We start from the raw sequence: 16,331 nt of genomic DNA, 5'->3' as shown, positions 1-16,331 counted from the left end.
CTCTCCTAACTGTGGCACGAATAACTTATTACTAAAAAATACTTTACTTTTTGTTCCTGCTTGGTCACTGAGCCTGCATAATAGTTACACTGTACTAACAAGGAAGACAAAACTAAAATGCTCTACCTCTATCATCAATAAACAATGTATGAAAAGACAGATTACTACTTACCATAAAGAAGACATGTTGAGTTGCAGAGAGGCACAATTAAAAGACATTTCTCCCAGAAGGCATTCTGGCCCCTGTTGGACTTGGTGGTCATATGTGTGTGAGGTATGCTTCCTTGTGTGTATGAATGCTGTGTGTTTCTCTTTTGCTGAAGGCTGTGGCCAAAAGCTTTATGTAAGTGTCTTTTAATTGTGCCTGTCTGCAACTTAATGTGTCTTCTTTACGGTAAGTAGTAATCTGTCTTTTCCTGTACTGTTGATATTCCTACCTGAAGTTTCTATCATCAATGATATTTTTCACAGCTATCTATTATTGGCAAGCAAAAAACCAGCATACTCACTCTTATTGGCAAGTAATCTTTCACATGACTGTCATATGATTCTGTTGAACTTCTATACTCCAATGGCATGATAAAACTTAGGCTGTACAGAACATTTCGTAAAATTTTGCTGGAGAAAACATAACCATCGCGGCAAGTTAAATGTAATGTACGGTCAAGAACTTCTAGTATTGAAGGGATGTATGGAATAAGACATTTCCCATCACAGTCAACAATCTGGAAAAGAGAAACCGGTGTTAATTACTATGGCATAATTAAAACATGTTACAATTGAAGTAAAAAACACTATGAAAGAATAAGTGGATAGACTTGCTCAAAAAACATGTAATAATAAATCAACAGTAATGTAAAAATATGGTAGCCGCAGGTCAAAACCAAGGAATCCTCAGTAAGGGTTAAGGGAGAAGTGCTAGATTATGGGGACCTGAAAGATACAAGAAAATTAAGTAAGTTTTTTCATGTTTTTCACAGATAAGATCAAGACAATTAACTAAAATGCCTTGCGTCTGAGAAAAATAAAGAACAGAGATCATTCAATCACAACCTCCTTTAAAACGAGGAATTTAAGGTTCAAGAAGCTTATCGGTTAAGCAGTGTCTTCATATGAACTTCACTGTAACTTACATTAACTGACTGAGCTTCAAACTGAGATTATTTGACAAATAATGGAAGAAGTAAAAGTAACAACTCATTGTGTAGTTAAGTCAGTCACAATAACATAACTGAGGAAACATACTATACTTTCTTCACAGCTACAAGGAAACACTGCATGCATGCAAATTTGTGTGTGTGTGTGTGTGTGTGTGTGTGTGTGTGTGTGTGTGTGTGTGTGTGTACCTATCAACAGTTCAATGCCTCAGCTATATGGTGAGTTGTCACCTTCAATGTTTCCATTACTTATATTCCACTAGCAACCATACACACCTCTGAAAGTATCAATAAGTTGTACAACAGTTCATCATCAAGTGTTTCATCCTTCAATATTTCATCATTCTCTGTTAAGATAAGAATTCTGCTGCAAAACTGAGGTACTAATGATTTCAGAGTCTCTTCTGCATTCACCTGCAATTTGAAAAAGTACATTTTACATAAAATCTATGTAATACAAGTTTTTAAATGCTGTAAACAGCAAGTTATCAGCAGCCATGATAAACAGAAAACATCAATTCATTTCAATGGCAAAACACCAACGGCTTAGATTAAATGCACATTCACTATTTTGAATCTGAAGTCAGTAACGTAAACATAACAAATGAAACAATCATATTCAAGAAAACAATTGCAATTAATATCTATGGCTAAATTGATTTTTCATATGTATTTCTGATATACTTCATAAAGTCTTTAAATCCTATCTTTAAAAAAAATAAAATAAAATAAAAAAAATAAAAAATAAAAAATGACATCCACACAATCACACACACAATGTCACATGCAGATTTGTCTAAATAGTTACTGTGACAATTTACACCTCCAAATTTAATGTATAATCTTTGCTGAAATATGCTTAATATCCCACCACACACAAAACTGAAGCACATCTCACTCTAGCCTAAACACAGATATTTTCATGTAGATGCAAACAAGGACTCTTATGCACTTCAGGCCCTTCCCTTGATTATCTAAACACATACTTATAATTCCCACTCTTTCCTTGTTTTCTGTGCTCTTCACTCTTACTAGCACAATGTCTATAACACCTGTCTTTATTCTGAGTCCTGTTATGTAGTTAGCAAGCAGAAAAACCATTGAAAAAAGGCTATTGTCAGCTCTGACAGTATTTATTCATATGGTAAGTAAAATGTATCCTTACTCTTATGTAACATGTTTTCTAAAAAAAACTTCTCTCCTCCCCCACTTCCATTCTCTCTCTCTCTCTCTCTCTCTCTCTCTCTCTCTAAACAATGGAAAATCCAGGACGGAGTAATAACAATATGGAAAGGCTAGATTGCTACTTACCACATAGAAGAGCCATGTAGTCGCAGAGGCACGATGAAAAAGACACTTAAGATTTTTAAGCTTTAATACAAAGTCCTTTTTCTGAAATAGGAAACACACACATTCACACATGGATGTCTCGCACACCCATTGCCATGTGTGTTTTCTGCTTCGGAAGAATTACTTTGTCCAAAAGCTTAAAATATTATACCGTGTTTTTCAATGTGCCTGTCTACAACTAAATGCCTCCTCTATGTGCTGACCAGCAATCTATCCTTTCCACATTTTGTAATTTAAGAATGTACCATTTCTATACAGACCTTAGAAAATGATCGAACAATGGCAGCAACAAACTGTCCAGCAACTTTTGTCTCCATTATCCTCCCAATGACAAGTGCATGTAATTTCCGCAATGCCGACTGCAAAAAGAGTCTTTTAGTAGAAAGAGCTTCACACATTATCACAAACAAATGAAACACCAAAATTTCAGGAAAAACAATCGTACTTTAAAAATACTGGGAGATGTTTGCATCAGCAAAGCTGTGACTGTTGATCCAAGAGCACATTCTGCCATGTTCTCAAGTTTGCTCCGTCTGTCATTCTCTCTCTCTAACCGTGTTACCTCTAGAGAGCTGCTATCTATTAACGTGAAACATCGATCCAGAAACTGAAGCACAAAGTCTTCAAAGTCTGCAGTAGCTAAGCAAACTGTTTCTTCTTCCTGTGGAAAATATTAAAAAATAAACAACACACTACAATCACCATTAAGTGAGACATTCTAGTTAACATGTTCAAAAAAAAATTATGCAAACAATGGAATTATTTCTACATCTTTCTGTGTTCTTTGATCAGATGCATCTACAAATGCATATGTACATAGTTATTTACATATTATAACAATGGCTTCTTTCGGCATGTAGTTGAGATATATTCAATTTTCTTCTGGAAATCCTCCAATCATTGTCAAGGTGAGTATGTGGTATTGCCCGAAAATTGCAGTGCCACATCACAGTCGGCAATGTGCATTGAATCACAGACATTAAGGATGACTTGCTGCAATTCATAAAGACAAATGGGAAATTCTGAAGGGGACATGCGGCCCCCCTCCCCCTCCCCTACTCTCTCTCTCTCTCTCTCTCTCTCTCTCTCTCTCTCTCTCTCTCTCTCGACAAAGCAGCTGCATAGAAAGGAGGTCTATCTAGAGCCTAGTATAGAAGAGCTCTGCCCCAGTTCCTGACAGCTGAAGAGGTTAACATCATCGAGTAGTATTGAAGATTTATTCAAGTCTCATACAGCAACATACTTTTGTAAATGTTGAACATTGTGCTTCAAGAAGAGATTGTAAGTGTATGTATCAAGTGATGCTGGAATAGTCAATGACATTTGTCAAACACTGGAAACTCAAGGTATGAATATTAACAATGCAGGAAAAGACAGATTGCTATTTATCATAAAGACGACACGCTAAGTTGCATACAGGCACAATTAAAAGACATCTACACATAAGCGTTTGGCCACAGCCTTTATCAGAAAGAGAGAGACACACACCATTCACTCACAAAAGCAAGCAAACCTCATGCACACAAGTCTGCCAACTAAGGCAGTTCAGGCTCTTTCCCCCTTTCCCTGCTCTCCGCTCTCTGTCCAGTTCCTACTCTATCCATCTCAACCTTCCCCCAGCCCTGCCCATCCACACACATGGCCCCTGCAAAACAGGTTGATAAAGTAGGCTGATAACAGCTCTCATCCATGACAGCTTACATGTCAGGGACTTCAAAACTGTTTTATCCCCCTGCTGTGTAGACTGGACAACAAAGCAGGTTGATAAAGCAGGCCAATACTATCACAACATGTTAGGCATGCAGGGCAGCCTATATGGCAGGGGCTAAAAAAAAAGTTTTTGTCTATATCTCTGCTCTTCTTGTAATCAGGAGATTATAAACACCACAATGCTGATACTTGTGAAATTTGTTGTTTCTGTTTAAAATTTGGATGCAATTGATCCTGGTATTTGGGAGGAGAGCCTTACATTCATACCTTACATATAGCCTTTTCTCTGTGACTTCACACATGTACACATTGAGATGAAAGAAATTATTTCAAAAAAGTGATATGTTACTTTCTCCTATAGCGATGCAAGGGGTACCAAATTTCTTATAGAAGTCAGTAAATTACTCAACGGACAGTATTTTTCAGTACAGGTATTTCATTCATTCCAAGCAGGTATCAATTCGTGACGTCATCGTCTAGGCTGTATTCTGAATCCGTTTTAGGAAACTAATAGTTTCTTTCAAGCTATGAAATTTTATTGATTATGAAATACAAGTTCTTGACGTTTATTCAGAATGGGAAATGTTAATTAGCAATTGCATGCGATAATTTACCTGTTTAATATAAAGGTGTTTTGAATTTTGTGTGCATGAAAATGTGTGAATTTATGTGTGGCTTTTACTTTGAGATGAGTTATCACTTAGAGATAAAGCTGTCCAGTGAATCGTGTACAATTGTTGCAAACGCACTTAGACGTAATGCACGAAGTTGGAAATTAATTTTGAGACAAGTGCTGATTTTGACAAAAATGAACTGAAAGTTCATTCAAAATATTAAGGTTCTGATTGAGACACATATCACTTAGTTGATAACGTAGCTTAGTAACACTGTAATGCAGATTAATTAATTCATTAGAACGATTTGCAACGTATTAAGTCCCATTACACATACAAACTGTTACACAAAATTTGCTGACCGCATGAAAGTATGAGAAGTGATTTTATTTCCAGAAATGCCAATAAACCTGCAGTTTCAAAAGTTAAATTGCTAACTGTTGTGTAACTTCATTGATTGACCCATGCCACTACTGAACATGTTGTATCGTGTCTCTTCACAAGAGATCTCAAGAAAAAGAGATAAACAAGAAACAAGGAGGAGACTAAAGAAGAGGCATCAGTATATACACTTTGCACCGCAAACTGGGGCATGAAAATCGACCCATTGGAAAGGATAAGTACTCACGGCTATCATGAGATACTCACAGGTATGAGTAGGATAGACATAGTATAAAAGAACAATTCTATGGTTGGTAAAAGTATATTTTGATTTTATCACAAACAATCATCTTTGAACAGAGCGCAGTTGTTCAAATATGTTGTAAAAAAAAAATTATTGTGTGTTGTGCTGATATTGATATTTTAATTGTGAAAAATATACACCCGAACGAGGAGAGTGCGAAACAATGCAACCCAGAGTTTGGAAGTGACGGATGAGGCAAGTGAAAATGGATATAATCCTCATGAGGAGGTAACTAAGGAACCAATTATGGACCAGCAATAGCATAGTTTTGAGTGAGCAAAATTTTGGTGAAAGAGTCCCAAAGCTAATAAATGTAGGACAGCAATCACATAACTCAAGTGATACTAATATCACTGATGTGGAGGTGACAGTAGAAGCAGACCCGAGTACAAGTAGAAATAGTAATATACACTCATACCTCACCTGTCATTCATCATCATCTTTGCCTCTGCACTTCCGCCTCGACTGACGTCTCTGCCCAAACTCTTTGTCTTTAAATATGTCTGCTTGTGTCTGTATATGTGTGGATGGATATATGTGTGTGTGTGTGCATGTGCGCGCGAGTGTATACCCGTCCTTTTTTCCCCCTAATGTAAGTCTTTCCGCTCCCGGGATTGGAATGACTCCTTACCCTCTCCCTTAAGACCCACTTCCTTTCGTCTTTCCCTCTCCTTCCCTCTTTCCTGATGAGGCAACAGTTTGTTGCGAAAGCTTGAATTTTGCGTGTATGTTTGTGTTTGTTTGTGTGTCTGTCGACCTGCCAGCACTTTCATTTGGTAAGTCACATCATCTTTGTTTTTAGATATATTTTTCCTACGTGGAATATTTCCCTCTATTTTCAAAAATATATTCATTTTGTAGTGCACATCTTTCTGAAGAGTCTGATGTATAAAACATACGTGTCCGAGGAATTGTAAGATATGTTATTTGATCTTAAGTGTGCCAAAGTGCAGCGCCACACCTCTTCACACAGAATTCTTCTATCGCACATCACTGTATTTCGGTCTGTGGAATTGAAACGTGTATATTTTGTTCTGGATGCCATCAAACTATATTCAGGACAGTGGAACTTAAAATGTCCTATGGTGCCTCTCCTGCTTCCAGTCGGCCTGTTTGACATCCTGTCCTCCCCCCCCCCCCCCCCCCTTTTTTGTTATTTTTTTTAAAAAAAAAACTCTTCAGAAAATTTGCACTCTTTATTCCCTATTAGCTAACAACTTGCTGCTTTGTGTGACATAAAATTAATTATAGGATACCTAAACCCAGTAAAGAAAAAGAGACAAGCAAGACCGTACACATTTCTTCAATCCTTAGCTCCTAGAATTTTCTCTCTCTAATCTTGCTACAGCTTTACATGGCGTGCTTTCCTTTCTGCGAAAGGATCTGTTACCTCATCAAAGATCGTCAAATGTTTTGCTACATGAAAAATCGAAATGTTGCTGTCTAGTACTGAAAAAGCTGTAATTACAAATAGGCCCAAGACTGGTATGGTTTCTCGAGCTGATTAACCTGTATTTTGTCACTATCTGCGAGATAAAACAAAATAGGCCTTTATAATACTGCAGCAATTGTAACACACGCCAAATAAACGAGACTGTTTTGGCAGAAATGGTCATTTTTATAGCACGCCAGAATATAATTCACAAAGTACCAATATCAAATGCCTATTAAGTTTACTACATGCAAAAGGCTTTATGCTAGGAAATAGTTTTACACTTCATTCATACGCTCCAGTTTCTCAAGCACGAGATTGAAAATTAGCAGTGCGAAATATTTATATAAATTTGGATTCGTCATATTCTTCCATAATTTAAGTGATTTCACCATTTCTTCTCCTTCCTCGTTCTAACAAACAATGTTGTCATCACTAATTCTGTATCTATTCCCGCCAGTGTCAAAGCTTATTTGCCGGTTAACTTGACCAACTCTGCCAGAATCAGCAGTTTAGTTATCCTGCGATTATTCTTGGGTTAGGCGTTATTACGTGTTCGTAAAACGCGTTTTCCGCGCTACTTCCAGAATAGACCTTAAAGTGGCTGCTAGCCGGAGACTGTACAACTGGCCCTTGCTAGTAAATTGATCTGGCCAAAACTTTTCTGTCAAAATTTCATTTTCTTGGACACACCGAGAAGATAACACATAATAATCTTTCTTACCTGTTCTTCCTGTTAGTCATTTATTTGCACTCTGGTAGTCTGAATCTATGGATTTCGCTGGTAATCATAACAAATCTCATCATTCGCAAACCCAATCAACCACATAATCAGACAGTGGTTGGCTTTCTTTCGTTCGGCTATACTCTGCTCAGCTCGTATAGCCCCTTTTTTATTTCTATATGCGACGAGTATTCCACTGACAGCGACATCACGTACACTATGCACGCATTCACAAATCAACTTATGATTCATTCAGAAATCAACTTAAAATGTGTTCAAGAACGTTCAAAAGCCAACAGGGACACATTTCAAAGTCATACGAATACCCGATAGACCAACGTGCACTGGATGCTAGGTGCTTTGTGAAACAAGGTTTTCTCCTCAGGAATATGAATCAATCCCCCCCCCCCCCCCCCCACTCACTCACTCACACACACACACACACACACACACACACACACACACACACACACACACTCCTAGATCCAGGGCTGCTGCGCAATCTGGCAGCTTGGGCGCGCCAGTAAAATTTTTCCCGGTAGCACCTAGCTGCACCGCACCCCCACCTTTTTTTTTTTTTTTGCTGTACCTGCTTACACAGCCAACAGCCACATGCGGAAGAAGGTACTGTGCATGCACATGATCCCACTCGTAACTGCTAAAACAAATCTAATACTCGTCGGAGGCAATTTGTTGTTACAAAGCATTGAATAGTCTTCTTAAAACCTTTGACACATTTTGCTGTTGGCAGACGCTTGTATGAGCACTGTGTTTAGTTGCTGTATATGGCGCATTTCCTTTGCAATTTAAGTTTTATTTCAGTTTTTTTCTCTCATTCATGTTTTATTGCTGCAGTATTATTCTGCAGTAGGAGGATACAGTAATATCCTCTGTTAGAGTACTGGTTCTTACCAGTCAAAATTACAAAATTTAAATGAGAACAAAAACAATCAAAAATTCCCAGAATTCAAAAAAAGTTCCGGGTTTTTCCCAGTTTTCTCCAGGATGAAAAAATTCCCAGGTTTTTCCCGGATCTCCCAGTTGTCCCAGGTTGTAGACACCCTGCCTTTGTATCATCCACCTGCGTGGTATCCTGCTGGCCACTGTCCTACTCCGCAGACAGATCCACACTGGGAAATGGTCACTAGAACGTAAATCTGGAGCCACTCCCCACTGAACTGAGTCTGCAATGGCTGGAGAACAAAAATAAGGTCACTAGCTGAAAAAGACGCTGTAGCTGTGGACAAGTGAGTCATCTGACCCGCATTCAGAAGGCAGATATTCTCAGAATGGACAAGTCGCCCGATCATCCGACTCCTGGAGCAAGTAGTAGCCAAACCCAACAGCACACTGTGGGCACTGAAGTCCCCCACAAGGAGGAATGGGTGTGGGAGTGCCTGGAGGTGGTCTGCCAGCGCGTCTGCATCCAAAGCATCATTGGGGGGCAGGTACAAAGAACACTGTAATAGTAAAGGGTAAAAAGAACTTTCACAGCAGTTGCTTGCATGGTTGTGGTTAAGAGAGACAGGATAGGTGTGGCATCTGTCATCAAGGAAAATAGCCACTCCACCTTTAACCCTGTCTCCAGAAGTATCGTCCTTCCTGTATGTGTGGTAGCCCCGTAATGCAGGTGCGTGTGTGTGACTTTAAGATGAGTTTCTAGAAAGCAGATGCAGATAGGTTTATGCTGGACCAGCAGCTGCAATTCTTCCTAATGTAAGCGATATCCATTCAAATTCCACTGCATCACAGAGGCACTGTGGAAGCCATTGGTTAGCGATGGTGGTTATTTTCTTTCTCCCTCGGAGACGGTGTTTTACCGGGGAGGTCAGGGGGAACATTAGCCGGTTCCGTGCTCTCTGGTTCTTCCGATTGGAAGTCTATATCCTCAAGAGCATAATCTCCATCAGAAAGTGAGAGAGCTCATCAATCCGAAGGTTTACCTGCTGCTTTGTTGGACTTGGAACTACTTTTCAAAGGACATTTTTCTTTAGTGACAGAAGGAGGTAGTTGTTTGGGTTGCGGGGATGACTTAGTTGCCTTCTGATGTTGGAGAGTGGTATGTGGCTTAGGTGGTAAGCCTACTGCTGACGGCTTCCGAATGACCTCAGTTGCAAGTGGAGCCTTTCTCCCACACATACATCGACAAGTGCATGTGCTCGTACTTGACTCTGTGGTCTGAGTTCGTGTGAAGGCATCACACTTAGTGAATGGTGCCTTAAGGGCTGGTGCAAAAGAAGTAGCAAAAACTGGTGGTTGCATGGCTTTGAAAGCCTTTTTAGCTTCACCATAAGGTATGTGTCTCATTGCTTTAACTCTTGAATTTTCTTTTCCTCATCGTAAACCCCACACTTTCTGCTCCGCAATGGGTAATCCCCAAAACAGTTTACACATTTTGGAGGAAGTGTACAAGAAGTTCCTGACTTGCGAGCAGAGCCTCCACAATTGCCACATGTAGCCCTCCCATTACATCCCATACTGGTATGGCCAAATCTTTGACATTTACAGCATCGCATGGGGTTAGGAACAAAAGGGCGAACCTTAAGGTGGATATAGTCTGCAAGGATATGTTACTGTAATTCTGTAGTACTAAACTTTAGAATAAATACTGCTGATTTTCCAATTTGCCATTGACTGTCTTCATATAATTCTGCACCTCCGTGAGACCCACATTCTTCCACTCTTCACGTAACTCCGAGGGGTCCACCTCCATTGTATCGGAGCAGGTAATCATGCCCTTACTAAAGTTAAGGGTGTCATGCAACTCAGCCTCGACTGGGTAGTCACCTAAGGCCTTACATGCCAGAAGCTTGGATATTTGGTTGGAATTAGCAGGTTTCAACTGAAAGCATTCCATTACGAAGTCGTTTGACACTTTTCAGACCCAGCAATACCTTCCAATGCCTTGTGAATATAGAAAGGGTTGGTTGGTTGGTTGTTTGAGGTTAAAGGGACCAAACAGCAAGGTCATCAGTCCCTTGTTTCAAATAGACTCCAGTCTGCTAACGGGACATCTCAGAAAAGTCGGAACAATAAAACGGAAAAAGGGGAAACGTAAAAGGGCAGTCACGTTGTCAATAGTAAAAACAAATGAGGGAAGTTGGCAAGAGAACGAACCCAACACTATGCTGAAGCAGCATAGGCAAGACCACCTGTGACTTAAAAGGTACAACTGCTATAATGCAGAAAGTACGTATGGGAATAGAAAAACTAACCAAGCCTTAAAAAGAAGGGGTAAAAACAGAGTAAAAGGGAAAGAAAAGAGGATCCCGGTCAGGGAGGTGAATCAGGAATCTCTGAACACTGCCTACAGTGGGAGACACCCAAACACTCACCGCCCTGCCCCAACACCAGAGGGAGATTAAAAACTTTAAAACTGAGAATAAAAACCACTCTCCCGGAGGAAACCTAGAACCAGAGAGACCATCCGGGAATCGTCAGCCAACATCAAAGGTAAAGTGTGGGGGAGTCTGTACTTAGCACGCAGAGCCAAAAGAAGGGGGCATTCAACCAAAATGTGGGCCACTGACTGGAAGGCTCCACAACCACATAGCGGGGGTGGCTCATCACGCAAAAGGAAACCATGGGTCAGCCTGGTATGGCCAATGCGGAGACGACACAGTGTGGTCGAGTCCTTGCGGGAGAGGCGAAAGGAAGAACGCCATGGGCCTGGATTCACCTTAATGGCACGAAGTTTATTAGACAGTGGAGTAGCCTCCCAAGAATTGGCCCATGACTGTGCAAAGTGGGATTTGATGTGAAGCCGTAAATCCGCTGCAGGAGGGGTTACAGAAAACGGGGGGTAAGTAACTGCTCCCCCAGCCAAACGATCAGCGAGCTCATTACCCGGGATACCCACATGGCCCGGGACCCATAGGAAGTCAATGGAACAAGCAGCACGGTGAAGATCAGCGAGATGGTCATGGATGGCAGAGACCAAGGGATGGCGCGAAAAACACCGGTCAATAGCAAGAAGGCCACTCATCGAGTCCGTACATAACAAAACGCGGTTTTGTTGGGATTGTTTAATAAAGGTAAGGGCCCGGGAAATTGCCATCAATTCCGCAGTAAACACCCCACATGAGGGTGGCAGTAGATGATTTTCCGTTCCAACAAAGGACGTGAAGGCATACCCAACATGATCAGCAGATTTAGAGCCATCAGTGTAAAAAACAACAGCATCCCGAAACTCCCATAAAATTTGGCGGAAAAAGGAACGGAACACCACCGGGGGGATGGAATCTTTCGGACCGCGGCGGAGATCCATCCGAATTCGAGGCCGAGGAACTAACCAAGGAGGGGTGGAGGGGAGGGAGCGAGGAAGACTGGACAAAAAAGGAAGCCGAAAATCACGGTTAAGAGACGCAAGGCGCAGTCCAACCGGTAAACCCGCCCGAGGGCGGGAGTCAGGCGGGCGACGTCCATGGTCTGGGAATAGGATAGAATAGGAAGGATGAGCGGGAGAAGAACGGATAGTAAGGGCATAAGACACCAGAAGCTGGGACCGCCGAACAGAAAGGGAGGGGATCCCAGCTTCAACCAGGAGACTATCAACAGGGCTAGTAGGGAAGGCACCGGTGGCCAAACGGATACCACGATGGTGGACCGGATCCAGCACGTGCAGCGTGGAAGGAGCAGCTGAACCATAAACTTGACAACCATAGTCCAAACGTGACAGAACTAGAGCACGATAAAGACGGAGGAGGAGGGAACGGTCCGCACCCCAAGAGGAGTGGGCAAGGAAGCGAAGGACATTGAGTTTACGGAAACATCCTACCTTCAGGAGTCTGATATGGGGCAGCCAAGTGAGCTTGCTGTCGAAAAGAAGACCTAGGAAACGAAACTGTGGAACCACAGGCAATCTTTGTGCAGCGAGATAGAGCTCTGGATCAGGGTGGACCGTAGTACGGCGACAGAAGTGGACCACCCGCGATTTTAAAGGAGAGAATTGAAACCCGTGTGAGAGGGTCCATGCAGAGGCACGCCGTATAGCCACCTGGAGCTGCCGTTCTGCAGATGGCATCGAGGAGGAACTAACCCAAATGCAGAAATCATCCACATACAGGGCAGGGGCGACCAAGGGACCGACAGAGGCCACAAGTCCATCGATAGCAATGAGGAAAAGAAGGACACTCAAGACAGAACCCTGTGGGATGCCCGTCTCCTGGGTCCGTGGAGAACTAAAAGCAGTACCAACTCGAACTCTGAATGACCGATGGATCAGGAACTGGCGGATAAAAATCGGGAGTGGGCCCCGAAGACCCCACTGATGAAGGGTTAGTAAGATGTGATGGCGCCAGGCCGTGTCATAGGCCTTGCGAAGGTCAAAAAACACTGCAACCAAATGGCGGCGCTGGGAAAAAGCCTGCCGAACTGCGGATTCCAAGCGAAGTAAATGATCGATTGGAGATCGTCCCTCTCGAAAGCCACACTGGTAAGGGGACAATAGATCCCGAGATTTGAGGACCCAAGTGAGCCGACGGGAAACCAGCCGTTCAAGTAACTTACAACCAACATTGGTCAAACTAATTGGCCGATAGCTGTCAACAGATAGGGGGTTCTGACCAGGCTTAAGGACAGGAACCACAATGCTATCCCTCCACTGAGAAGGGAAGTCACCCTGGAGCCAGATACGGTTAAACACCCGAAGAAGATAGTGCCGTTGTGGAGCACTGAGATGTTGAAGCAGCTGGTTATGAATGGAATCTGGGCCAGGGGCCGTATCGTGAGAAGAAGATAGAGCAGAAAGAAATTCCCATTCAGTGAAAGGTTCGTTGTAAGATTCTGACTCACAAGTGGTGAAACATAAGGTGACAGCTTCAGCCTGCTGTTTTTGATGAAGGAAAGCAGCTGGATAGGAGGCCGACGCTGATGCCACTGCAAAATGGGTCGCAAGATGTTCTGCGAGAACTAATGGGTCCGTACAAATGCCATCTGGGAGGTGAAGGCCTGGGAGGGTGGACTGCCGATGGCAACCTTGGAGAGAGCGAAGTGTAGCCCATACCCGTGACAGAGGGACAGTGGAACCAAGGGAAGAAACAAATCGTTCCCAACATATCCGCTTGCTCTGTTTAATTAAATAACGGGCCTTAGCATGAAGGCGCTTAAAGGTAGAAAGGCTGGCTACAGATGGGTGCCTCTTAAAGTGTTGCAAAGCTCGACGGCGATCACGGATGGCAATGGCAATGGCCGTATTCCACCACGGGACTTGCCGACGACGAAATTGTCCAGATGAGTGCGGGACAGCAAGGTTAGCAGCGCGAACAATCGCGTCAGACACGTCACGTAGGACGTCATCAATACAACCCGACAAAGAGGGAGAAAACTCGACCTGTGCTGTATATAGAGGCCAATCGGCGTGGTGGAAAGACCAACGAGGTAACCTCTCCATCGGGGAGCGGGAAGGGAGCGTGATAATCAACGGGAAATGGTCACTATCACAAAGGTCGTCGTGTGGCGACCAGTGTAATGAAGGGAGGAGAGAGGGAGAAGAAAGAGAAAGATAAATGGCAGAAAAGGTACCATGACCAGCACTGAAATGAGTAGGGGAGCCATCATTAAGAAGGCACAGGTCGTGGTCTGCAATAAATTGGTCTATAAGAAGACCTCGTCTAGATGGAAAGGCACTGCCCCACAAAGCATGATGAGCATTAAAATCCCCAAGGAGGAGGAAGGGAGGAGGAAGTTGCTGAAGAAGGGTGGTTAAGGCAGCAGGTGTAAGAGTCCTGTCAGGAGGGAGATAAAGATTGCATACTGTGACTGCAGAGTCTAAGTGGACCCTAACAGCAACCGCTTCCAATGTAGTTTGGAGAGGAATCCACGTGCTAGCAATGTCTGTACGGACCAACGTACAAACGCCACCAGAAGCCCGCAAGGGTCCGACCCGATTTCGACAGAAAACACGGAACCCACAGAGGGTCGGTGAGTGAGCATCAGTAAAATGAGATTCCTGGAGAACCACACAAGCTGCTGAGTAGGACGAAAGAAGGGATTTCAATTCCGGAAGGTGACGATAGTAGCCATTACAATTCCATTGGAGAACCACAGAACGATGGTTTAAATGAGGGCTAAACACGCTAAATCCAGTCATACCGCCGGGTCCCCACCCGTCACCGACAAGGAGGGGGCGACATCCATAAACGACAGGTCAGAATCCGGTTGTGAAGTCGGGGAAGGGACCTCCGGTGACACCAGAGGCTCTTTGTCCCGGGACTTATGTTTCTTCTTCTTTTCAGGCTGAGATCGAGGAGGGCTGTGTGGCATAATGGAGCCAGCTGCAGCAAGATCAGGAACAGAAAGAGACCGGGCGACCTGGGGGCCGATAGACCGCGGCTCTCGCGGTCGCCGCGCTGCAGCAGACCTTTGACCTGGAAGGTGCCGGGAAGGGGCATCCCGGGAGAGGCGCCCTTGACCGGCAGACGCCGAAGGAGTGGGACACTTCTCCGGCTGGGGAGGGGGAGCAGCGCCCAGAGGAGAAGGTGTGGGAGCCGCAGGGGAGGGGGGAAGGAGAGGGGTCCGGGATGGGGGTAAGGAAGGGGGAGGAAGGGATGAAGATGTAACGAAGGCGTAACTAGATGTCATGGACACAGGGTGCAATCGTGCATATTTCTTACGGGCCTCTGTGTAGCTTAAACGATCAAGGGACTTATACTCCTGTATCTTTTTTTCTTTCTTATAGACTGGGCAATCTGCTGAACGTGGAGAATGACTACCATGACAATTTACACATACAGGAGGGGGAACACAGGGACTCCCCTCATGGAGTGGACGTCCACAGTCACCACAGAGAGGGTCCTGGGAACAGCGAGAAGACATGTGGCCAAAACGCAAGCACTTAAAACACCGCATAGGAGGTGGGATGTACGGCTTCACATCACAGCGATAGACCATAATCTTAACTTTCTCAGGAAGGGTATCCCCTTCAAAGGCCAGGATAAAGGCACCAGTATCAATACGATTATCTTTAGGACCCTTCTGAACACGCCGAACAAAGTGAACACCCCGCCGTCCGAGATTGTCCCGAAGTTCCTCATCAGTTTGAAGGATGAGGTCTCTGTGAAAAGTCACACCTTGTACCATATTTAGAGACTGGTGAGGGGTAATGGACACGGGTATTGTGCCAAGATGGGTACAGGCACGAAGGGCCGCAGATTGGGCAGCCGAAGCAGTTTTTATCAGCAACGAACCCGACCGCATCTTGCTCAGGGAGTCCACTTCGCCGAACTTGTCTTCAATGTGTTCCACAAAGAATAAAGGTTTGACACTGGTGAAAGTATCTCCATCAGTCCTGGTGCAAACTAGATAACGGGGGAAAGGTTTTGCCCCTAGACGACGGGCCTGACCCTCCTCCCAGGGGGTAGCCACGGAAGGGAAGGCCGAAGGGGCAAGAGAAGCAGCACTTGAGGAATCAGTACCACGCAGAGAGACGGCCGCAGAAGAGCGGCCAGAGTTTTGGACCTGTATGCGTTTCATCTGCATAGCGTCCGCCCTGATACCACCCACTCCGATCAGGGGCAACATAAGCAAGGACACCAATAGAGGGAGAGGAGAGGGCGAGGGGAAAGTGGTATGGAGGGGAAAGGGGTATGGAGGGGAAAGGAGGGGAAGGGAAAGGAAATGCAGCCCGGGAGAGAAAGAAGGCTGCAATGGCTCGGGGCCC

The 16,331-nt window shown here is 43.8% G+C and overlaps 1 protein-coding gene across 1 annotated transcript in view; it reads right to left on the bottom strand.

Annotated features, from left to right (window-relative positions):
• Positions 1–16,331, bottom strand: part of LOC124794649 (proteasome activator complex subunit 4-like) — a 228,268-nt gene that overhangs the window by 165,742 nt on the left and 46,195 nt on the right. The window contains exons 10-13 of the mRNA XM_047258171.1: positions 2,953–3,168; positions 2,768–2,866; positions 1,434–1,571; positions 510–725 (exon numbers count right to left, since the gene is read on the bottom strand). Coding sequence (XP_047114127.1) covers positions 510–725; positions 1,434–1,571; positions 2,768–2,866; positions 2,953–3,168 — 669 coding nt within the window. The remainder of the gene's footprint in view (positions 1–509; positions 726–1,433; positions 1,572–2,767; positions 2,867–2,952; positions 3,169–16,331) is intronic.

The sequence above is a fragment of the Schistocerca piceifrons genome, chromosome 4 (assembly GCF_021461385.2).
Source record: "Schistocerca piceifrons isolate TAMUIC-IGC-003096 chromosome 4, iqSchPice1.1, whole genome shotgun sequence".
Classification (NCBI taxonomy): domain Eukaryota; kingdom Metazoa; phylum Arthropoda; class Insecta; order Orthoptera; family Acrididae; genus Schistocerca; species Schistocerca piceifrons.
Note: the sequence above shows the minus strand (reverse complement) of the source record. Positions and strands in the feature narration are given on the sequence as shown.